This window comes from Nerophis lumbriciformis, linkage group LG04, assembly GCF_033978685.3.
Source record: "Nerophis lumbriciformis linkage group LG04, RoL_Nlum_v2.1, whole genome shotgun sequence".
Taxonomy (NCBI): Eukaryota; Metazoa; Chordata; class Actinopteri; order Syngnathiformes; family Syngnathidae; genus Nerophis; species Nerophis lumbriciformis.
In genome coordinates, this window is record NC_084551.2 from 37,629,096 (window position 1) to 37,655,406 (window position 26,311).

Below are 26,311 nucleotides of genomic sequence, written 5' to 3' on the forward strand. Positions count from 1 at the left end.
CATATTAATAATAACCGAGACACATTTTGACAAACACGTCTGTAGAAAAACGAATCACACAAAAAGTGGATCGTATAGAAAAACCCTGGTATTTGACTTAGTTTTCAAAAACCAAACGTGTACACTGTTTTTTTTCCCTGTTGCTGTCTCAGTGGCTAAGGTCAAAGGTCATCTTTGCCGCGGTTAATTTTCAAAGATCAAGCCGTCACAGTTTTCAGATGATATTCTTCAAAGCCTCTGGGATTATTTGTTCAAATGTCACAGCAAGAACCTCGTACATTTCAAAGCCTATCTCACCCCAGATAAGATAATGACCTCTCTGAGGTCAAAGTTCACATCAGTCCATGTTTCAGCAAACTAACAATAGATTGCACGTCAGGAAAGACACACTATTGTCTGCGTATTCGTTTGTTTGTTTTTTCAATTGTGTGTTACCAAGGTAACTGTCATCATGCTTGTCCTCAGCAGCAGCGGTGTGTTTTTCTCCTGGAACTCGTCTGAGCACGGCCTTGGAGGAGTAGCCGTTCAGTATCTGCGCCACGCCCACCGTCATCACCTGACCTGCACACACGGATTAATACACAAAACACACGGAAAGGACGCGTTAGAATGTCACATCTGTTCATGCACGGCGCTAACCGCACATCCCTCATCCCTGAGGTGAGGTAAAACACATCATTAGCAGAGGAAACATATTCCTAAATGTTCCTTAAAACTCTCAAGAAAACATCTGTCGTTTTCCACAACAAGGGTTTTTGATTTATACCCGCTTGCAGGGACACAAATACCACCTTTGCTCTGCTGCTCAAGAGCAGTTCAAACAAACAAATGATTTTATCTGCGGACGCCCTCAACTTTCCATAAATCGTGTGCAGAGGAAACGCGCCCTGTTAACCCTACTTGCAGCTCTGCTACCAAACATTGCTTACTTCCCTCCAACACCGAGTTTATCTCCCAAAATAACACATCGACTCATAAAACTCACTATTAAACTCGATTTATGACATAGTAGTGTTGTCCCGATACCAACATGTTGGTACCGGTCCCGGTTCCAAAATTATTTAGATACTTTTCTGTACTTTTCTAAATAAAGGGCACCACAAAAATTGCCTTATTGGCTTTATTTTAACAAAAAATCTTACAGTACATTAAACATATGTTTCTTATTGCAAGTTTGCCCTTAAATAAAATAGTGAACATACAAGACAACTTGTCTTTTAGTAGTAAGTAAGCAAACAAAGGCTCCTAATTTAGCTGCTGACATATGCAGTAACATATTGTGTCATTTTCCATTCTATTATTTTGTCAACATTATTAAGGACAAGTGGTAGAAAATGAATTATTCATCTACTTGTTCATTTACTGTTAATATCTGCTTACTTTCTCTTTTAACATGTTCTTTCTACACTTCTGTTAACACTTAATAATCACTTATTCTTCTGTTGTTTGGATACTTTACATTCGTTTTGGATGATACCACAAATTTGGGTATCAATCCGATACCAAGTCGTTGCAGGATTATACATTGGTCATATTTAAAGTATTCATGTGTCCAGGGACATATTCACTGAGTTTATAAACATAATTATATATTGTGATGCCAAAAAATATTGACGTAATCATAGTAGTATCGACTAGATACGTTCAAGTACTTGGTATCATTACAGGGGATGTTAGGTGTAGATCCACCAATGCCGTTTGTTTACATTTTGACGCTGGTGATCTACGGTGTAGTGAAACATGTTTAGCTATTCCTCGTCCTGTAGGGATGATACTTGTAAGAAACTGGAAGCGAGGATTAGTGATTTAGTGGCTAAAACACTGTCAGCTGGGGCTGGACTTTAGCCGCTAGCCATGTCTTAAAGGCCTACTGAAACCCACTACTACCAACCACGCAGTCTGATAGTTTATATATCAATGATGAAATCTTAACATTGCAACACATGCCAATACGGCCGGGTTAGTTTACTAAAGTGCAATTTTAAATTCCGCGCAAAATATCCTGCTGAAAACGTCTCGGTATGATGACGTCAGCGCGTAACGTCACAGATTGTAGAGGACATTTTGGGACAGCATGGTGGCCAGCTATTAAGTCGTCTGTTTTCATCGCAAAATTCCACAGCATTCTGGACATCTGTGTTGGTGAATCTTTTGCAATTTGTTCAATGAACAATGGAGACAGCAAAGAAGAAAGCTGTAGGAGGGAAGCGGTGTATTGAAGCCGGATGCAGCAACACAAACACAGCCGGTGTTTCATTGTTTACATTCCCGGAAGATGACAGTCAAGCTTTACCATTGGCCTGTGGAGAACTGGGACAACAGAGACTCTTACCAGGAGGACTTTGAGTTGGATGCGCAGACGCGGTACAGTGAGTACGCATGCAGCTGCGGCTTCCAAACATTTGATCGCTTGCCCGTATGTGCGTGCCGCTATGTGCACGTACGTAACTTTGGGGACTTTGTGGGGAAATATATGTGCTGTATGAACTTTGGGGAGGTGAATGGTACTTTGGGTTGTGGGATTGAGTGTGTTGTGCAGGTGTTTGAGTTGTATTGGCGGGTTATATGGACGGGAGGGGGGAGGTGTTTGTTATGCGGGATTAATTTGTGGCATATTAAATATAAGCCTGGTTGTGTTGTGGTTAGTAGAGTATATATATGTCTTGTGTTTATTTACTGTTTTAGTCATTCCCAGCTGAATATCAGGTCCCACCCGCCTCTCACAGCATCTTCCCTATCTGAATCGCTCCCACTGCCCTCTAGTCCTTCACTCTCACTTTCCTCATCCACGAATCTTTCATCCTCGCTCAAATTAATGGGGAAATCGTCGCTTTCTCGGTCCGAATCGCTCTCGCTGCTGGTGGCCATGATTGTAAACAATGTGCAGATGTGAGGAGCTCCACAACCTGTGACGTCACGCTACTCGTCTGATACTTCCGGTACAGGCAAGGCTTTTTTATCAGCGACCAAAAGTTGCAAACTTTATCGTCGATGTTCTCTACTAAATCCTTTCAGCAAAAATATGGCAATATCGCGAAATGATCAAGTATGACACATAGAATGGACCTGCTATCCCCGTTTAAATAAGAAAATCGCATTTCAGTAGGCCTTTAAAGCACCTCTTCCTGAGGGCGTTTCAGTGTTATAACTTCACCTTTATCGTTAGTTTTTAAGCCAAAATGCGTCCGTTCTCCCTTTTCAGCCTACACACTGTGTCTGCTTGTAAGTACTCTGTGATTATGCGCTGCCGAACATGCTCGTCTTCTCGTAAACTAGCAAAGACACGACGTGACGACTAGGGGGGGGGGGGTATGGAACCGAATATGATTCATTAGTATCGTGGGACTATACTAATACCGGTATACCGTACAACCCTATGACATAGCGTTCCATAATCAAGCAGGTTTTACAACATAGTTTGAAGTGGCAGTGCTGTTTCTATAATGTTGGTTAGCTCATCTAAAATCAGTGCAATAATTTAGTTTGTATTTTGTCAATTAGTCAAAAATGAGCATCATTATCTCTGTAAAGACAGAATTTACAGAGTGTACTTAATCAAATGTCCACTGCAGGCCAAGTATTTATATGCTGGCTGTGCTGCTGCCGATGATGATGATTGCATATAAGAGTCCATAAAACCAAAGCTAAGTGCTTTTATAAACATTGAGAGGAAGTATTTTAACTGGAGGCAGTCCGCTCGGCATGTAGTCCATTAGTGTGGCTTTTATACGCTGCAACATTTATTATTGAATTCACAGCGGCACCACTGCCAAACAATTATCCTGAACTGTGTAAATATTGTTTGGCACGTTCCAAACAGTTTCGTTGACCTTTTTTTTTTTGCAAAGTATTTGTTTGTATTGCCATTTCCTGGCTGGTTGGTTAAGTTGTCAAGAAAACAATACATGTTTAGTGCAAAACCCAGAATCAGGGCTGGACATTTATGGCAGAAAATAATAATCATGATTATATTGATTAATATTAAACTCACGATTATTTATTATTTGGACAACATGAGGACCCCAAAAGGGACAAGCGGTAGAAATACAAACCCCGTTTCCATATGAGTTGGGAAATTGTGTTAGATGTAAATATAAACGGAATACAATGATTTGCAAATCATTTTCAACCCATATTCAGTTGAATATGCTACAAAGACAACATATTTGATGTTCAAACTGATAAACATTTTTTTTTTTTTGCAAATAATCATTAACTTTAAAATTTGATGCCAGTAACACGTGACAAAGAAGTTGGGAAAGGTGGCAATAAATACTGATAAAGTTGAGGAATGCTCATCAAACACTTATTTGGAACATCCCACAGGTGAACAGGTAAATTGGGAACAGGTGGGTGCCATGATTGGGTATAAAAGTAAATTCCATGAAATGCTCAGTCATTCACAAACAAGGATGGGGCGAGGGTCACCACTTTGTCAACAAATGCGTGAGCAAATTATTGAACAGTTTAAAAAAAACCTTTCTCAACCAGCTATTGCAAGGAATTTAGGGATTTCACCATCTACGGTCCGTAATATCATCAAAGGATTCAGAGAATCTGGAGAAATCACTGCACGTAAGCAGCTAAGCCCGTGACCTTCGATCCCTCAGGCTGTACTGCATCAACAAGCGACATCAGTGTGTAAAGGATATCGCCACATGGGCTCAGGAACACTTCAGAAACCCACTGTCAGTAACTACAGTTGGTCGCTACATCTGTAAGTGCAAGTTAAAACTCTCCTATGCAAGGCGAAAACCGTTTATCAACAACACCCAGAAACGCCGTCGGCTTCGCTGGGCCTGAGCTCATCTAAGATGGACTGAGACAAAGTGGAAAAGTGTTCTGTGGTCTGACGAGTCCACATTTCAAATTGTTTTGGGAAACTGTGGACGTCGTGTCCTCTGAACCAAAGAGGAAAAGAACCATCCGGATTGTTGTAGGCGCAAAGTTGAAAAGCCAGCATCTGTGATGGAATGGGGGTGTATTAGTGCCCAAGACATGGGTAACTTACACATCTGTGAAGGCGCCATTAATGCTGAAAGGTACATACAGGTTTTGGAGCAACATATGTTGCCATCCAAGCAACGTTACCATGGACGCCCCTGCTTATTTCAGCAAGACAATGCCAAGCCACGTGTTACATCAACGTGGCTTCATAGTAAAAGAGTGCGGGTACTTTCCTGGCCTGCCTGTAGTCCAGACCTGTCTCCCATTGAAAATGTGTGGCGCATCATGAAGCCTGAAATACCACAACGGAGACCCCCGGACTGTTGAACAACTTAAGCTGTACATCAAGCAAGAATGGGAAAGAATTCCATCTGAGAAGCTTAAGAATGTGTCTCCTCAGTTCCCAAACATTTACTGAGTGTTGTTAAAAGGAAAGGCCATGTAACACAGTGGTGAACATGCCCTTTCCCAACTACTTTGGCACGTGTTGCAGACATGAAATTCTAAGTTAATTATTATTTGCAAAAAAATAAATAAAGTTTATGAGTTTGAACATCAAATATCTTGTCTTTGTAGTGCATTCAATTGAATATGAGTTGAAAAGGATTTGCAAATCATTGTATTCCGTTTATATTCACATCTAACACAATTTCCCAACTCATATGGAAACGGGGTTTGTAGGATGGATGGATGGAGTATTTATTGCTCCATTAAAACTCAACTTTAAAAATAATTTAAAAGAACAACCGGATAAAAATTAGTATCGAATAAACAACAAGTAAAATAATAATAATAGTAAAAACAATTAATTAAAATAACAATAGCTATATCACAAGGTCTCTGCAGGTTTCAACAAGTAAAATTTTAGATTTTTTTAAAAGACCATAATTAATATAATTTAAGACCATTTCAGAGGGCCAGAAAGAATGTAGGTATATGAATTCATTCATTGCTTTTTCACATTTCAAAACAAAATGGCTAAACTAACTAAATACACCAGAAGCTTCTCTGTTGTAAACTATAAATGAATATTAGCAAACACCATAAGACCCATTCTTCAGATTTACCATACAGTAGGTTTCTTGCAAAAGGTGCAAAGTGTTTCATATCAGGTGTTTTCTTGCTACAACAACCAGAACGTCAGCAATGGTAGAGGAAAGCACAATACAATATTGTCTGTGAAAGGGACTGTTAGCATCTCTGCTAAAGCTTAATGGGTAACTTTTGCAGTGCTTTTGAGGCTGTCAGAATTGAGCAAAAATATTAAAACATCTACAATACTATTTGCACAAAGTTGTGAAAAACAGAGAGTGCAGACAAAGCGATAGTCTAAAAAGAAAGAAGCGATTATGGCTTGCAAGCCTCACACAGAATTTGGATGTGAATAATGTGGACAACATTCACATTTGCTCAGCTCATTTTGTATCTGGTATGTATGAATACATTTTTACCTATTTTTTGTGACTTTTATGAAAACGTATTGCTAAAATACAAGGATTAGTTTTTATTTAAGCATGACAAAATAACATTCGCAAATCTTCCTTGCTTTCCTTACTCAACCATAAACTGAGTATAAACACTAGAAAGCTTTTAATGTCAGTTGCTGTATAAGTTGGACAACATATTAGGCATGAGAAGCTGACTTGAAAATATTGGAATAAATAATAGAAATATAAGAGAATTGTGTTGTTTTTATAGTTTTATTGCTGTGAGTACACTACTACCACAGAGCGTTCACTTACTGTATGTAATAGTAGGATTTTACTACGAAACATCTCGTATTGAGCTCCTTTGGCAATCGACGCCACTTCACACACATAACACTCCTTTCGGGGGGGTTAAGTTGATCCTTGCAAGTGTTTGTGTTTTGACAGACTTTTCACAGATTTTTGACGTATTTATTATCATTTTATTCACTTTCAGCGCACTGTTTATAAACCCTTCTCTCCTCTTTGGCTCTACATCCGACTACTTAACACCTCATACATTTCCCTCCACCCGCTTCAAGCATGCGTTAAATGGATCGTTCTGGAGCCACAAGTCGTTGAACTTGCACTTACCCATTTTATGCAAGTCATTTGGCTTTACTGTGGGCTTTTGTTAAGTTTTCCCCGATCTGAATCAGAGTGGTGTTCTGTTATTGGCTAGCCACAGTTTGTCCATAACAAACCCCATGTTCAAACATAAGTGTGCCCACAAGTGTACGTGGCACCAGGACACACTAGGTCACAGGTGGATGATCCTTTTTATAGTCGTTTCACCGTGTGTAATTCGTAAATAAAACAAGAATACAATGATTTGCAAATCCTTTTCAACTTATATTCAATTGAATAGACTGCAAAGACAAGATATTTAATATTCGAACTTAGAAACTAAATTTTGTTTTGCAAATAATCATCAACTTAGAATTTAATGGCAGCAACACATTGCAAAAAAGTTGGCACAGGGTAATTTTTACCACTGTGTTACATGGCCTTTCCTTTTAACAACACTCAGTAAACGTTTGGGAACTGAGGAGACACATTTATGGAGCTTTTCAGGTGAAATTATTTCCCATTCTTGCTTGATATACAGCTTAAGTCAGGGGTCCCAAAACATTTTGAATCGGGGGACGCATTGGGTTAAAAAAAATTGGCCGGGGGCCAGGCTGTATATATGTATATGTATATCCATCCATCTATTTCCTACCGTTTGTCCTTTTGGGGGCGCGGATGGCGCTGCAGCCTATCTCAGCTGCATTCGGGCGGAATGTATATATATACACTATATATATATATATATATATATATATATATTTCTGGCGCACTAACTGAAAGAGCGCGCACTTGCCGCGCGCTCGCCCGCCACTGCAACGCGAGCGCCATGATGTCACGTTATTGATGGGAAAATGCATTTTTAGACAATATGATTTGCCTGAGCGGCTAGGAGACACAGAGAGTAACAAGCGGTAGAAAATGGATTAGAAAGGACAGATTTAAAAAATATATAATTAAAAGAAAATGTATACATATTTATTTGAATATAAATATATTCATTTTATATATATATTTTCTTTAACTTGGGACTTCCCGCCAGCCGTATTTGGGGACCCCTGGCTTAAGTTAAGTTGTTCAACAGTCCGGGGTCTCCGTTGTGGTATTTTAGGCTTCATAATGCGCCACACATTTTCAATGGGAGACAGGTCTGGACTACAGGCAGGCCAGTCTAGTACCCGCACTCTTTTACTATGAAGCCACACTTTTGTAACACGTGGCTTGGCATTGATAACGTTGCTTGGATGGCAACATATGTTGCTCCAAAACCTGTATGTACCTTTCAGCATTCCTTAGGGATGTCCGATAATGGCTTTTTGCCGATATCCGATATCAACCGATACCGATATCAACCGATATATGCAGTCGTGGAATGAACACATTATTATGCCTAATTTGGACAACTGGGTATGGTGACGATAAGGTATTTTAAAAAAAAATTCATAAAATAAAATAAGATAAATAAATTAAAAACATTTTCTTGAATAAAAAAGAAAGTAAAACAATATAAAAACAGTTACATAGAAACTAGTAATTAATGAAAATGAGTAAATTTAACTGTTAAAGGTTAGTACTATTAGTGGACCAGCAGCACGCACAATCATGTGTGCTTACGGACTGTATCCCTTGCAGATTGTATTGATATATATTGATATATAATGTAGGAACCAGAATATTAATAACAGAAAGAAACAACCCTTTTGTGTGAATGAGTGTAAATGGGGGAGGGAGGATTTTTGGGTTGGTGCACTAATTGTAAGTGTATCTTGTGTTTTTTATGTTGATTTAATAAAAAAATAAAAAAATAAAAAAATAAAAAACCCATACCGATAATAAAAAAAATGATACCGAAAATTTAGGATATTACATTTTAACGCATTTATCGGCCGATAATATCGGCAGGCCGATATTATCGGACATCTCTAAAAATAATCGTTGCCTGCTGACAGTGAGGAAATGAGAATAGAACATCCATCCATCCATCCATTTCCTACCGCTTATTCCCTTTTGGGGTCGCGGGGGGCACATGTTCCTCAAATTGGAATAAGTGAAGAGGAAAGGACTGGACTTGGGGGAGTACTGGGCCCACCTGAATGGGTGACATATATGACATCTCATCACTCCGCAGAGCCTGGCCCCACATGCCCAGCCATCTTGAAACCAATCAATCCTGCAGAAAATGCATGTCTGGTGTCTTAACTCCCTTCCGTCACCTCACATCTCTTTTCCCTCGCGAGCTTCTGCTACACGTTACTGTCATCTCTCTAATGACCCGCCACCTCTCTGTCTTCACCCCTCCTTTGCCCCGTCAGCTTTATCACGGGGTAGACGGGCCCTTCCTTCATGCTCCATTAACACTCGGATTAGCTTGTTACAGAGCTCAAGCAAGCACTTCCTGTCGCAATAAAGAAGGTCAAAGAAAGTGGAAACCTAGGGAAATATTCTTCCTTTCTGTCATACTTTTGTGATGACACCGGAGATGGTGATGTGTGTAGGCGTCCATGACTGTGAAACCCATCACATTTACTCCTATGAGCATCATTATGTCAATACCTAGAACTTCTAAGGTCCAACACAATTTTCTCCCAGGTTCAATAAGGGAAGTAGAAATGATCTTATCCAAGGGTCAAACTTTGGCGAACAAAAACACATTGCCTGAAGTACCATTCTAACAATACAGAACAGTCGTACTTCGGGGGTTAAATCACCAAAAATAATTCTCAGGCGCGGCCACCGCTGCTGCTCACTGCTCCCCTCACCTCCCAGGGGGTGATCAAGGGTGATGGGTCAAATGCAGAGAATAATTTCGCCACACCTAGTGTGTTAGCAGCACAAATTCCATTTATAATTTAAATGTATGTTATGTTGATTGTCTTTTTTCTTTGGTTCGATTCAACAAATGAAATAAAAATGATAAAAAGGCAGTGATTTTAAACACAGTTGGTATATTGTACCGGTTCGAGTCCTGCATTCTGAATGCATCAGCACCATTAAAAAACAAAACAATTGGCACTAGGGTTGCGCGACATTGACAGGATATACGTTTGGCCAACAAGAGAGTGTGAATGTTGTCTGTCTATCCGTGTTGGCCCTTCAATGAGGTGGCGACTTGTCTGGAGCATACCCCGCATTCCGCCCGAGTGCAGCTGGGATAGGCTCCAGTCCCCCGCGACGCCGAGATGGACAAGCGGTAGAAAATGGATGGATATAGTTTTTAAATACCATGCTAATGACACATTCTGCACATTTGACAGCGACAAGCAAACAACCTCGTCCTCAACGCAATGTAGCATTCTCATTAGCGGCTAAGGTCCCTCTACAGTGCAAATTTACTTCTAAGTCACTAATCCTCGCCTCCATAGCGGCAAATTAACTAAGTGTCTTGTAAGTAGCATTATCACTGGAGGACGAGAACATGCTACACTACACATTGTAAGAGAATACAATAAGTCATGGTAGAGCTCTTGAATGTAAACCGAGGTCGGCAGATCGATACAAATAGACAGTAGTAATAATACCAAGTATAGTATCAGTACTTGGTTGATAGTACTCTACAGTGATTATATCAATATTTTTTACCATCACAAAATCTTTTGTCGTTTTTTTTTTATTGTTTACAAATAAGTCCTTTGGGGCAAATACCAAATTATTTAAATCAAAGCTAATAGTATGAAGTCATTTTAATTTTTAATTGATATTGTTAGACTTAGACCTAGACTTAGACTTACTTATATTGTCATTCAAATTTGAACTTTACAGTACAGATAAAAACTAAATTTCGTTGCATTAGCTCGTTGTAGTGCAGGATAAAAGAGCAATAAAGTGCAGAGTGTTTGAATTTACAAAAGAAGGTGCAGATATAAATAGATTACTGTGCAGATAAATATATTGCACTCCACGTTTATGGATGTATGTTATATTTTATGAATGTATGTTATAGATGGCCATCTTGTGTTTTTGTTTGATTATAAGAAATGAATCATTCGATGATCTTGAAAATTTTAAATATCAGTATCATCATTGGTATGAACCAGTGGTTCTCAAATGGGGGTACGCGTACCCCTGGGGGTACTTGAAGGTATGCCAAGGGGTACGTGAGATTTTTTTTAAATATTCTAAAAATAGTAACAATTCAAAAATCCTTTATAAATATAAATAAAAACCTATCTTTTTTTCCAAATAGTTCAAGAAAGACCACTACAAATGAGCAATATTTTGCACTGTTATACAATTTAATATATCAGAAACTGATGACATAGTGCTGTATTTTACTTCTTTATCTCTTTTTTTCAACCAAAAATGCTTTGCTCTGATTAGGGGGTACTAGAATTTAAAAAAAAATCACAGGGAGTACATCACTGAAAAAAGGTTGAGAACCACTGGTATGAACGATACTGCCCCTGTAACTACTTGGTTTTGGATCAATACCCAAATTTGTAGTATTGCCCAAAACTAACGTAAAGTATAAAAACAACATAAGAATAAATGTTTTATCATATTTTAAAAGATGTGTAGATAGAAACATGACAACAGATAAGCAACCAATTATAACAGTAAACTAAAAAGTATAATAATAATAGTTTTGATGAAACAATACAGCATGTAATATGTTACTGCATACCTCAGCAGCCCAATCAGGAGCCCTTATAACCCGTTTTGAAATGATTCTATTATCATTTATACATCAAAACTTAAATCGTGATATATATCGTTATCACAGGAGGCTGCGATTTCTGTCACAATGCAATCCCTATTTGGCACCGGTATCGTCAAAAAGGTAAATGATAACAAGCCCTACTGACAACACTAAAGACACAATATGCTGTATTGTCACAGGCGGTATGACTTTTTTGTGCAACTTTAGAGGCGTATTTTCCAGAAAACATGGTTTGACTTCCAAATTGTCCAACCTTTTGAGTGTATAGATTCAATGCACTTACCTTGCCAGTAGAAGCTGCCAGGTCCTCCTACCACCAGCTGGCCATCCTGGAATAAATATAATTAGCTGGAGGTTAAATCATGTGACAAGAACTTCTTTGCAACAAACATGGCTGTGAATACATGTGTGTATGTTTGAGTCCTGCTGCCATGCATGTTGACAAGCTGTGGGAAATGACAGCTTCCTGTACAGAAGGGTTAAGTTGGACTGTGAGACGGGGGTTAAAGGTCACACTGACTTTACAGTGAAAGAATGTGTATGTGTGTATTTAGTCTATTGTGTTGAGAGGCGCACTGAGACTAGAGGCTCCTCAGGGGACAAACGGGCTCCCATCTTTCGCTATAAATCTCACAGGGGAGGTGAAAGGACGCGCCGTGATGCGTTCAGGGAGTCTTTCCAGTAATGCGTACCTTGGTGAAATCCACACTGAAGCCAGCCTGGCAGAAGCCCTGTCCGTCTGGGTCTGGTTCATCTGCAAAGCACACACACAATGCAGTATATTTAAATAGGCTAGCATGTCATTTGTTTTAATCAGTGGGGAATTTGGTTTTCTGGAGCTAAACACTCATCCCACTCCAGCCGCCAGTATTAGAATCGAAGAAAAAACAATGTGGGTTTGTATATGAATTACACCGCTTAGCCGTGCATGAAAATAAAAAGGATTGATTGCTCCCCACGTTGAGTGGAAGTGTGCACACGCGTGTATAAACAGTGTGATTTATAACACGCAGGGAGGATGGAGCACAAATTAGACATGTGATAGAAACTACGTTTGTATCCCCCTGGAGAGCAGCGTGTTAAGTGTGGATTTGTTGTTGCATATCTGCGAGATGACTAGAGGCAGGGAGGATATGCGTGAGTGTGAACAGTGAGGGACTTGTCAGCAGATGAGACGATAAGGGGCCCTGCATTTGATCTGCTGTTTATGATGTGCCACCTGATAGCTTCCATTTGTCATTATCGTGCTCTCCCTGAGCCTTATATCACCCCGATGGAGGCAGGAGGGAGCTGGATGTGAGGCGGAAAGGGTTAGTGGGAGAGTCGGGAAAATCCCATTAAAATGACAAAAAAAAGGGTGCAAGAGAAAAGATACGGATAAACTTTTGACTATTCTGTTGGCTTCATTTAAGGTTGTATATCGTCAGTGCAGTAGGGGTGCAACTGTAGAAATTTAATACAATGATGGTTTTGGACGGCTGGAAGTCCAAAAAATACAAAACCCAAAACCAATGAAGTTGTCACGTTGTGTAAATCGTAAATAAAAGCAGAATAGAATGATTTGCAAATCCTATTCAACCTATATTTAATTGAATAGACTGCAAAGACAAGATACTTAACGTTCGAACTGGAAAACGTTGTTATTTTTTCCAAATATTAGCTCATTTGGAATTTGATGCCTGCAACATGTTTGAAAAAAGCTGGCACAAGTGGCAAAAAAGACTGAGAAAGTTGAGGAATTCTCATCAAACACTGACTTGGAACATCCCACAGGTGAGCAGACTAATTGGAAACAGGTGGGTGCCATGATTGGGTATAAAGCAGCTTCCATGAAATGCTCAGTCATTCACAAACAGCATTTGTGAACAAATGCGTGAGCAAATTGTCAAAGAATTTAAAAACAACATTTCTCAACGAGCTATTGCAAGAAATTTAGGGATTTCACCATCTACGGTCCGTAATATCATCAAAAGGTTCAGAGAATCTGAAGAAATCACTGCACGTAAGCGTAAAAAACATTGAATGCCCGTGACTTTGGATCCTTCAGGCGGTACTGCATCAAAAAGTGACAACAGTGTGTAAAGGATATCACCATATGGGCTCAGGAACACTTCAGAAAACCACTGTCAGCAACTACAGTTAATCGCTACATCTGTAAGTGCAAGTTAAAACTCAACTATGCAAGGCGAAAACCGTTTATCAACAACACCCAGAAACGCCGGCGGCTTCGCTGGGCCCGAGCTCATCTAAGATGGACTGATGCAAAGTGGAAAAGTGTTCTGTGGTCTGACAAGTCCACATTTCAGATTGTTTTAAGAAACTGTGGACGTCGTGTCCTCCGGAAGAAAGAGGAAAAGAACCATCCGGATGGTTAAAGGCGCAAAGTTGAAAAGGCAGCATCTGTGATGGTATGGGGGTGTATTAGTGCCCAAGGCATGGGTAACTTACACACCTGTGAAGGCACCATTAATGCTGAAAGGTACATACAGGTTTTGGAGCAACATATGTTGCCATCCAAGCAACGTTATCATGGATGCCCCTGCTTATTTTAGCAAGACAATGCCAAGCCACGTGTTACAACAGCGTGGCTTCACAGTAAAAGAGTGCGGGTACTAGACTGGCCTGCCTGTAGTCCAGACCTGTCTCCCATTGAAAATGTGTGGCGCATTATGAAGTCTAAAATACCACAACAGAGACCCCGGACTGTTGAACAACTTAAGCTGTACATCAAGCAAGAATGGGAAAGAATTCCACCTGAAAAGCTTCAAAAATTGGTCTCCTCAGTTCCCAAACGTTTACTGAGTGTTGTTAAAAGGAAAGGCCATGTAACACAGCGGTAAAAATGCCCCTGTGCCAACTTTTTTGCAATATGTTGCTGCCATTAAATTCTAAGTTAATGATTATTTGCAAAACAAAAATAAGTTTCTTAGTTCGAACATTAAATATCTTGTCTTTGCAGTCTAGTCAATTGAATATAAGTTCAAATGGATTTGCAAATCATTGTATTCTGTTTTTATTTACGAATTACACAATGCGCCAACTTCACTGGTTCTGGGTTGTGTAATATGCAATTTCAGGAGAAATTGCGTGTGACTGCTGAAATGTGCAAACCGAACGGAAATGCAAACATTGCATGTGTTGCGTACCGTTATATGACTGTGAGGTGTACGCTGGCAAAATTGTCAAAAAAAGTTAGCATGTGTCAGGTACCAAGTTATATGACTCTAAAGCGTACGCCTGCAAGCTGAGTTATAAAAGTGCAAAATTAGGTAAAAAAGTTAGAATGTGTCATGTACCAACTTATGGTGCATTCCATTAGTACTGAGAAGTTGGAACTTCCGAGTTCCTAGTTGAAAATTTCAATTGAAACGCCGCCCGAGGTCGGATTTCCTATTAGGAAAGTCTGAGAGTTCTCACCACCGCAGAGTTGGCTTCCAAAATGGCTGCTTTGAGTTTAAACAATAATAGAAACTTCTGTAATAGTCTTTAAAGGCAACGTCTGACAATTTTTTGTCACATTAAATCAGCCATATACGATGTATTTTTGACTGTTTATATATGGTAATGTTACTGTAGTGTAAATAAAAAACATTTTCAAGTATTTTATATGTTATACATCGCCAGCAATAGCGTCTATGTTTCCTCTTCATCCACCATGTTTGAAAGTTGCAGAAGGAGTCCATATTTTGCCATACATTCTTTATTTTCAGATAAGGCAAGCACAAACATAGCTTTCGTGGATGTGGCCGTCATGTTTTTCGACTTTGTAACTGTACACACTAATAAATGTTGGGTTAGAAAATGACCCAATTTTAACCGACCTGCTGGTTCAGAAAAGGACGAACCCCTTATTTGAGTTATTTTAACTCAACATTTTGGGTACATTTTTTCAACCCAACTTTTTTGTTGAATTATTTAACCAAAAATTTGAGTTATGATAACTTAATGTTGGGTTATTCCCAACCAAACTATTGGGTTGAACTATTTAACCCAAAAGTTGAGTTATGCTAACTCAATGTTGGTTGATTCATAACCCAACTATTGGGTTAAAAAATTTTTTAAAGGGGAACATTATCACAATTTCAGAAGGGTTAAAACCATTAAAAATCAGTTCCCAGTGGCTTATTTTATTTTTCAAAGTTTTTTTCAAAATTTTACCCGTCACGCAATATCCCTAAAAAAAGCTTCAAAGTGCCTGATTTTAACCATCGTTATATACACCCGTCCATTTTCCTGTGACGTCACATAGTGATGCCAACACAAACAAACATGGCGTATAGAACAGCAAGGTATAGCGACATTAGCTCGGATTCAGACTCGGATTTCAGCGGCTTAAGCGATTCAACAGATTACGAATGTATTGAAACGGATGGTTGTAGTGTGGAGGCAGGTAGCGAAAACGAAATTGAAGAAGAAACTGAAGCTATTGAGCCATATCGGTTTGAACCGTATGCAAGTGAAACTGACGAAAACGACACGACAGCCAGCGACACGGGAGAAAGCGAGGACGAATTCGGCGATCGCCTTCTAACCAACGATTGGTATGTGTTTGTTTGGCATTAAAGGAAACTAACAACTATGAACTAGGTTTACAGCATATGAAATACATTTGGCAACAACATGCACTTTGAGAGTGCAGACAGCCCAATTTTCATCAATTAATATATTCTGTAGACATACCCTCATGTCAGCAGGCCAGGGAAGCTAGGGTCGATATTCTTCCCTTGATCATCTTCGGTGGCATAAGGGACGGTGTGAGCCAAGACATCCAGGGGGTTTAGCTCGGTCGTCTGCGGGAACAAACTGCCGCCATTGCTTGCCGTGCTACCGAGGTCCTTTGTCCCTGAATTGCTCACACACTCCGGCAGATTCAATGGGGGTCTGGCGGCAGATTTCTTTGACTATATCGTTGGAAATGCATCTGCTTTGAGTGTCACAGGATATCCACACATTCTTGCCATCTCTGTCGTAGCATAGCTTTCGTCGGTAAAGTGTGCGGAACAAACGTCCAATTTCTTGTCACTTTCGCATCTTTGGGCCACTGGTGCAACTTGAATCCGTCCCTGTTCATGTTGTTACACCCTCCGACAACACACCGACGAGGCATGATGTCTCCAAGGATACAAAAAACAGTCGAAAAAACGGAAAATAACAGAGCTGATTTGACTAGGTGTTTGGGAAAATGGCGGATTGCTTCCCGATGTGACGTCACGTTGTGACGTCATCGCTCCGAGAGCGAATATTAGAAAGGCGTTTAATTCGCCAAAATTCACCCGTTTAGAGTTCGGAAATCGGTTAAAAAAATATATGGTCTTTTTTCTGCAACATCAAGGTATATATTGACACTTACATAGGTCTGGTGATAATGTTCCCCTTTAACACAAACGCTGAGTTATGCTCACAATGTTGGGTTATTCCAAACCCAACTATTGGGTTACGCAATTTAGCGCTCCTTGACCCAATAGTTGGTTAAAAATGATACATTTTACTGCTGGTTTGTCCTACTCCTTCCCAACTACTGATCAAAATTATTTGTGTTCCATTAAAATATACGGTAACACTTTAGTATGGGGAACATATTCACTATTAATTATTTGCCTATTAAAGTAACAAAAACTTAATTTAGAGTTATTTGGACACTAGGGGAACATATAAAGGTTAGGGTTAGGCTTAGGGTTAGTGTTACTCATAACCAATAATTCTGAGGTTATTGAGGGAACACTCTTAGTTAATGACTTACTGGTTGTACAATAAGGCCATGCATAATAAGGCATTAATAAGTACTTAATAACAACTAATTAAGAGCCAATATGTTACAAATTTGCATGTTAATAAGCAACTAATTAATGGTGAATATGTTCCCCATACTAAAGTGTTACCAAATATACTCAAAAGCAAGATATGAGTGACATTTTTCTTTTCACAAGAATTGCCGTGTATGGTCATAGATGTCACAGCGGGGTCGCATTTTACTGCGTGGATCGTTCTCCCAGGCTGCAGACGGGACTCCGGAGGCAATGTGCAGGTAAGGAAATTATTTATTGTCCGTAAACCATGCGGGATACAAATAAAAGCGCACCAGTGTGCCGATAGCATGGGAAGCTAACGGAATAGCAAACAAGAAAAGCTTAGCATGTAAACATCCATCCATCCATCCATTTTCTACCGCTTATTCCCTTTGGGGTCGCGGAGGGCGCTGGAGCCTATCTCAGCTACAATCGGGCGGAAGGCGGGGTACACCCTGGACAAGTCGCCACCTCATCGCAGGGCCAACACAGATAGACAGACAACATTCACACTCACATCCACTCACTAGGGCCAATTTAGTGTTGCCAATCAACTTATCCCCAGGTGCATGTATTTGGAAGTGGGAGGAAGCCGGAGTACCCGCAAACAAAAAGGCGAAGCTTAGCTCTGGAATCAAATTTTTAGCCGTCATAACTGTTTTGTGGAAGAAAATAAAAACGCCAGACTGAGTGTGGCAAAAAGCAGGGAATAAGGAGCTCTCTGATTGGTGCCCAGGAGAAGGTGAGCGTCCTGAACACTAATCAGAGGCAGGTGAAAACAATCTGCAGTCATGGCAAGTAAAACACAAACCAAGGGGTGCTCAAAACAGGAACGAAGGGAAAAACTAAACAAACATGATCCGGGCAGCGGATCATGACAATAGTAGTTCTATACAGCCTGCTCAAATATTTTCATGTACATAAAATGTGTGATTGTAAATAATGTTAATGAGATTAATCCTTAATAAAATTCCCTTCAAGAAAAAAGTACCTTTTTAATACAAAAAAAGCCCTTTACCCAAAAATCCGTTACTCTTTCAAAAACAACCCAAAAATAGTTCATAGTTTTGAAAACCCCAAAATTGAGTTAAAATAATACCCTTACAACCCAAAAAATGAATTGCTCTTCATAAAAATAACCCCAAAATGTAACCCAACACTCGCAACTCATACATTGGGTTATCAAAATAACCCAGCATTGTTTTAGTGTGTAACGCTCATAACTGTGACGTCATTCCCAGCTTCCGAGGTGAATGGAATGCACTATTATACTGGATGACGCTGAGGTGTACGCTTGCAATGCTTGTTAACAAAGTTAGCATACTAAGGCAGCGTGCTAACATGCTAGCCTTAGCATGCTAACATGTAAGGAACATGAGCAAGGGGCATTTTGACTTTGGAATGGTTGAAATTGGTTAAGAAATGTGGACATTGAAAGACTATTTAAGAGAGAATAAGTGTTACAGAAAAGCGGCAAATCTATGAAAACTGGGATTGGGAATATGGGAAATAGCACAATTGGCCTGTATGAGCTGATTGGCTTGGTGTTGGAATCTTTGGAATCGGTCAAGAAATTTGAATTAGTAACACCTCAATGGCCCTGTGGTTAGAGTGTCCGCCCTGAGATCGGTAGGTCGTGAGTTCAAACCCCGGCCGAGTCATACCAAAGACTATACAAATGGGACCCATTGGCACTCAGCATCAAGGGTTGGAATTGGGGGTTAAATCACCAAAATGATTCCTGAGCGCGGCCTCACAGAGGGTGGAACAAGGGGGGTCAAATGCAGAGGGTAATTTCACCACACCTAGTGTGTATGTGTGACTATCAGTGGTACTTTAACTTTAACTTTTAATGGTGACTAATAGGGCCGCGAATCTTTAGGTGTCCCACGATTCGATTCAATATCGATTCTTGGGGTCACGATTTGATTATAAATCCATTTTCGATTCTCGATTCAAAAACGATATTTTCCCGATTCAAAACAATTCTCTATTCATTCAATACATATGATTTCAGCAGGATCTACCCCAGTCTGCTGACATGCAAGCAGAGTAGTAGATTTTGGTAAAAAGCTTTTATAATTGTAAAGGACAATGTTTTATCAACTGATTGCAATAATGTACATTTGTTTTAACTATTAAATGAACCAAAAATATGACTTATTTTATCTTTGTGAAAATATTGGACACAGTGTGTTGTCAAGCTTATGAGATGTGATGCAAGTGTAAGCCACTGTGACACTATTGTTCTTTTTTTTAATAATTTTTTTTTTTTATAAATGTCTAATGATAATGTCAATGAGGGATTTTTAATCACTGCTATGTTGAAATTGTTACTAATATTGATACTGTTGTTGATAATATTCATTTTTGGATTGTTCTGTGTCGTGTTTGTGTTTCCTCTCAATTGCTCTGTTTATTGCAGTTCTGAGTGTTGCTGGGTCGGGTTTGGTTTTGGAATTGGATTGCATTGTTATGGTATTGCTTTGTATTATTTTGTTGGATTGAATAATACAATTTTTTTTTTTAAATTAAAAAATAAATAAATAAAAATAAAAATAGATTTTTCAATCAATCAATCAATGTTTATTTATATAGCCCTAAATCACAAGTGTCTCAAAGGGCTGCACAAGCCACAACGACATCCTCGGTACAAAGCCCACATAAGGGCAATTTTTGAAAAATGAGAATCGATACTGAATCGTACAACGTGAGAATCGCGATTTGAATTCGAATCGATTTTTTCCCACACCACTAGTGACTAAGTGTGACGGAAAAGCGAGAAATATTCTGGATTTTTTTCTAGTATACAAAATATATAGAATGTGTGCACCTAGGAAAATTGTTAGTTTGAATGTCTAGGATGAGTGCAATGTGTTGATGGTGGAACTGTTTGAATCGGTTAACAAATGCCGGAATTGTGCAAGTGTCATTCATTCATCCGTCAGCATTCACTCCATGATGTCTCATATACAAGTTCTGTACTGGGTATTTTGGTCATGCAAAAGAACAAAAAAACAGTCTTTGTGTTCATATTGACAGAAGCAGAAAAGTAACAAAAGAGCAAGTGCAAGAGGAAGTAGAGGCGGCGCTAAAGAGTGACTCACTGGTCCGACATGGCGAGTATTCCGCGTAGGCACTGAAGTTCTGGACGGCGACATAGCAGGTACCGACCGGATCCTTTTCCCCGCTCAGCTTCACAGTGCGCCAGTGGTAGAGAGGAGCGCATGCCTGCACAATCAATCACAGTTTAGTCTCCGGCACAGACTCAAAAAGAAACTCAAAAACAGGAAAGGGGCGGCAGCAATAAACTGATATAGTTTACATGCAGTAATTATAAAAACAAAAACACCACCGGCTATTTTATGTTACCATTAGTGTCTTAAAATAACAGATTCTTCTTCTTTAGAGCGGGGGTCAGCAACCCGCTGCTCTTGCCTTTAGTACCACTCTAGTGGCTTCCTGGAGCATTTTTTAAAAAGGATTGAAAATGGAAAAAGATGGGGGAAAATAATTATTTTGTTTTAGTATGTTTTTTGTTTGAGGACAAACATGACACAAACCTTCCTAATTGTTAGAAAGCCCACTGTTTAATATGTTTGTTTGTATGCTTCATTGATGAGAGTATTTGGTGAACATCGTTTTGTCCTACTAAGTTAAAAAGTTAAAGTACCAATGATTGCCACACACACACTAGGTGTGGCGAAATTATTCTCTGCTTTTGACCCATCACCCTTGATCACCCCCTGGGAGGTGAGGGGAGCAGTGGGCAGCAGCGGTGGCCGTGCCCGGAAATCATTTTTGCTGATTTAACCCCCAATTCCAAACCTTGATGCTGAGTGCCAAGCAGGGAGGTAATGGGTCCCATTTTTATAGTCTTTGGTATGACTCGGTCGGGGTTTGAACTCACAACCTACTGATCTCAGGGCGAACACTCTAACCACTAGGCCAACTTGCTTGCAAAAGATTGTAATAAATCTATTAAAAGAAGACAGCCTGCCGTATCCTTTAACTTGGACACACACATCTATACCTTTGGTCATTAAAAGCCAGTAATAATCAGGAGTTATCTCACCTTCTGAGTAGCCTCTGATTTACTAATTGTTTCTAATGTTGTAAAAATGTGTAGAATAAATATTACATGTTAACATTTCTGTCAACGAAGATTTGCTTCAGTCTGCGACACATAGTCATTTTGATAGTAGGCTATTATAGCTAATATAGACACTTACGTCATGTGTTGCCTTCATTATAACACTTATATAATGCTTTTCATTTATTGCGGCTGCAGACAGATTTGTTTTTTGTATTTTTGGTCCAATATGGCTCTTTCAACGTTTTGAGTTGCCGACCCCTGCTTTAGAGGGTCTATATTTTTCACAATTACTAATTATCCTGAATAAAAAATGCCCACTCACAGCTATCTCGTACACACTTACACGCAGGGAACGTGTGCACATACACAAAAGCAGTCGAAGGGAATCTACAAACAATTTGCAGTCATGTTGTTGTTATGATAGAACATATATTTAATGATAGCTAACGTTAGTAGCTAATGCGTCATTATGTGCTAAAAGCTGCAAGAGGGCAGGATATAATGCTAATTACAATTCTTTGGAAAGTTAAAGCCCTTTAGGTATTGGCATAAAGGTTGCAAACAGCCTTTGAATAAGTAATCTTGATTAATCAGCATTTGCAACAATGTATGTCCATTTTCACTGTATTGTACGAATAGAAAGATACATGAGTTGACAGACTTGCACATATTTAACATAGTGTATGTTCATCAACAGTTTCAAATGTAATTAAAACTCTCATTATCCAACATGCTTGGATTGGCAAGGACTTCACCATACGTGTCACAATGTTTGAGTCACGCGATACAATACAGAATTGCGATATTGTGATATATTTCAATATTCTTCTAGTTTCATACATTTAAAATGCACCTTAAAATACAAGTTATACATACTGTATGTGCTTGATGATAATAATAATTAATTGGACAAAGTCAGTCAAAAATAATGTAATTCAGATCCATTCAATGTGTGTGCTGAAAGGGGATTACATTTCTTGCAATAATTGAAAACATGTTTTGTATTCTAGTTTCTTCAAAATTACCACCCTCTGCTCTGATTACTGCTTTGCACACTCTTGGCGTTCTCTCAATGAGCTTCAAGCACACCTGTGAAGTGAAAACCATTTCAGGTGACAACCTCTTGAAGCTCATCGAGAGTATGCCAAAAGTGTGCGAAAAACTAATCAGAGCAAAGGGTGGCTATTTTGAAGAAACTAAAACATAAAACATGTTTTCAGTTACTTCACCTTTTTTATAAGTACATAACTCCACATGTGTTCATTCATAGTTGTGAGGCCTTCAGTGACAATCTACAATGTAAATAGACATGAAAATAAAGAAAACACATTGAATGAGAAGGTGTGTCCAAACTTTTGGCCTGTACTGTATATATTATGTATATTAGGGGTATACTACCGTATTTTTCGGAGTATAAGTCGCTCCGGAGTATAAGTCGCACCGGCCGAAAATACATAATAAAGAAGGAAAAACATATATAAGTCGCACTGGAGTATAAGTCGCATTTTTGGGGGAAATTTATTTGATAAAACTCAACACCAAGAATAGATATTTGAAAGGCAATTTAAAATAAATAAAGAATAGTGAACAACAGGCTGAATAAGTGTACGTTATATGAGGCATAAATAACCAACTGAGAACGTGCCTGGTATGTTAACGTAACATATTATGGTAAGAGTCATTCAAACAACTATAACATATAGAACATGCTATACGTTTACCAAACAATCTGTCACTTCTAATCGCTAAATCCCATGAAATCTTATACGTCGAGTCTCTTACATGAATGAGCTAAATAATATGATTTGATATTTTACGGTAATGTGTTAATAATTTCACGCATAAGTCGCTCCTGAGTATAAGTCGCACCCCCGGCCAAACTATGAAAAAAACTGCGACTTATAGTCCGAAAAATACGGTAATTAATTTTAACGATTCGCTTTTTGTGGTTGGCGATTCGATTGAGGGAAGACATTTTTTAGAACGATACGATACGAAACAATTTGGTGAGTTGAGATCGATTCAGTAACTTATTAGCAAAAAAATAAAAATAAAAATCAAGCAGTGTGACTGTGAAATAAATACTGGATACAAGACAATGCAGATGAAGTTTCCTATATTCCTGTTATTTCTTGTAAGGGATTTATGTATAAATGAACTATGGATACAAACAAGCAAGTAAACAACAGTTAATGGCCAATGCATTCACATCTTATTTGAATAAAGTGCAACCAACACTTCAGGTTGAAGAAACAAGAGGAAACATTGAAGCAATTTTCAATAAAAGTACAATAACTAACATTTAGCAGTAGATTTACCTTATAAATAAAATTCCCCTATCTGGCCATACAGTCTCTGTTCTCCTCCCTGGCGTCGCCAATGAAAGACAGCGTCCCAGGTATGGGGAAGCATGTATACCCCCTCATCTCTCATCCCTCATCCCTCGCTTCCTAATTTCCATAGCCTCCTTCAGCCATCTCTTCTATTTGTTTCTTTCTCATTAAATGTTTCTCCTTGTGTTCCATCAATTGTTAAACCCCTAATGTATTGTATATATTATAAAGTACAGCAATATTCTGCCACATTGATATGTTTTACCACCCATACTACACACCATAAACAGCGGTTCTCAAATAGTGGGGCGGGACCTTACGGGGTGCGAAACTGCTTCATCACTATCATGCTTCAAACTCCACTTTGAAAAGCTGTGCACTGCACAGGGGCGATATAGCTCGGTTGGTAGAGTGGCCGTGCCAGCAACTTGAGGGTTCCAAGTTCAATCCCCGCTTCCGCCATCCTAGTCACTGCCGTTGTGTCCTTGGGCAAGACACTTTACCCACCTGCTCCCAGTGCCACCCACACTGGTTTAAATGTAACTTAGATATTGGGTTTTCACTATGTAAAGCACTTTGGGTCACTAGAGAAAAGCGCTATATAAATATAATTCACTTCACTTCACTTCACAATGTGCTCATTGTAGCCATTAACCCGGACTTACTCATTTTAGTTAAATCCAAAAAACTCTGCACTAGAACAAGCCCCGCAGGAACATGCAGAGCATCGCAAGGGCCCAAACTTCTTAACACATGCACCAATCTGAAATATTTAATGGTTGGTCGGGTGTTGGGTGGGACTCAACTGCTTGACAAGTGCACCCCGACCTTAACAAGTTGTAATACTTATTCGGGTGTTACCATTTAGTGGTCAATTGTACGGAATATGTACTGTACTGTGCAATCTACTAATAAAAGTCTCAATCAATCAATCAATCAAAAGACAACTGTGGCGCCATTATCAGCCCCTGGTGGTGAAAAACTATAACACTAATAACTTCCATATACATGCTCCGATCTTCCTGACATTTTTTAAGGTGGGTCGGAGTATTGGGTGGGATGCAACTGCCTTACTGAAGTGGTGCCAACATTGCCCCCTTGAGGTGAAAGCATATAACAGTCATAATTTTCTCACACATGCTCCAATCTCTGAAATTTTTGATGGTAAGTCGGGATGCCGGATGGGACGTAACTGCATGATGACTGCTGCACCATTATTATGGTGAATTACAGTATTGGGTGTGATGCGACGGCAGCATTGTAGTGGCGCCAATATCGCCCCCTTGTGGTGTAAAAATACAATAGTCATAACTTCCTTTCAAATGCTCCGATCTTCCTGAAATTTTTGGTGGTGGGTCAGGGCTTTAGGAAAGATGTGACCGCAAGTGTCTCGCGTTAACCCCATGGTGTAACGGGGGCCCGTTTAACACTGCTTTCAGCTTTAATTGTTGTTTTGTAGTTTAAGGTGTTTTATATATTGTGCTCCTGAGTTAACATTTCTTATGAATTTTAATTAATTATTGTTTATTGAGTTTATTTATTTTCATTTTCCAGTATGACATTTTTCAAGTCAGTCACATTTTTTTTAATAGCTTAAATGAGGATTTAATTATTTTTGGAATTTCAGGCAAATTGATGCAGTTCAAATATTTTCTGATACAGACTAAAAAACAATATTAATAAACGTATTATTTGTTATAAGTTTATATATATATATTTATTTATTTGTATATTTTTCTTCAATGGTAATAAGAATACAATGTTATGCAGAGGTGTACTTATAACAATTTTATAGACAAATGATACTATTTATTAGGGCTGTGAATCTTTGGGCACCACGTGATTCGAATAAATTTGATTCATGGGGGTAACGATTCCATTCAGAACCGATTTTCAATTCAAAATCAACACTTTTTTTTAATATCATTGGGTGCTAGTTCTATGATTAACTACATTTCTCCATAAAATACAGAAACGGCTTTAATAAATGTCTATATTCCCTAAAAGAAAATTGTTAAAAAATTAAAAAAAATTCGACCCAAACATTTACTAAAGTGGCTGGACAGGACAGATGTTTAGTGTGCAAAACACATAATCATTGAGTAGCATTGATATACTGCACTGTAAAAAATATATCCTATTTTTATGGTTAATTTACTCTAAATTTCAACTGTAATTTTTCTATTTTTTTTAAATAGTTTATAAAACTGTAGAATTGAAGACATTATCTGTAAATAAACAATCTGCCTGTTATTTTAAGTAATATGCCAGTAATGACAAACTATGTATATTTCTATTTTTTTTTACAGAAAAATACCAATTATACATAGCATTTTCTGTTTTGTTTAATTACTTTCAATTCATGTAAAATTACAGTAATTATCGTTCATTAAATATGTAGCTTGTTGTATAAAAATCTATGTCCATACTAACAATCTAACACAGGGGTGTCAAACTCA

The 26,311-nt window shown here is 38.8% G+C and overlaps 1 protein-coding gene across 1 annotated transcript in view; it reads right to left on the bottom strand.

Moving 5' to 3' along the window:
* itga8 (integrin, alpha 8) overlaps positions 1-26,311 on the bottom strand; it is a 204,019-nt gene that overhangs the window by 149,479 nt on the left and 28,229 nt on the right. Inside the window, exons 4-7 of the mRNA XM_061954587.2 lie at positions 20,531-20,654; positions 12,330-12,391; positions 11,921-11,966; positions 436-561 (exon numbers count right to left, since the gene is read on the bottom strand). Coding sequence (XP_061810571.1) covers positions 436-561; positions 11,921-11,966; positions 12,330-12,391; positions 20,531-20,654 — 358 coding nt within the window. The remainder of the gene's footprint in view (positions 1-435; positions 562-11,920; positions 11,967-12,329; positions 12,392-20,530; positions 20,655-26,311) is intronic.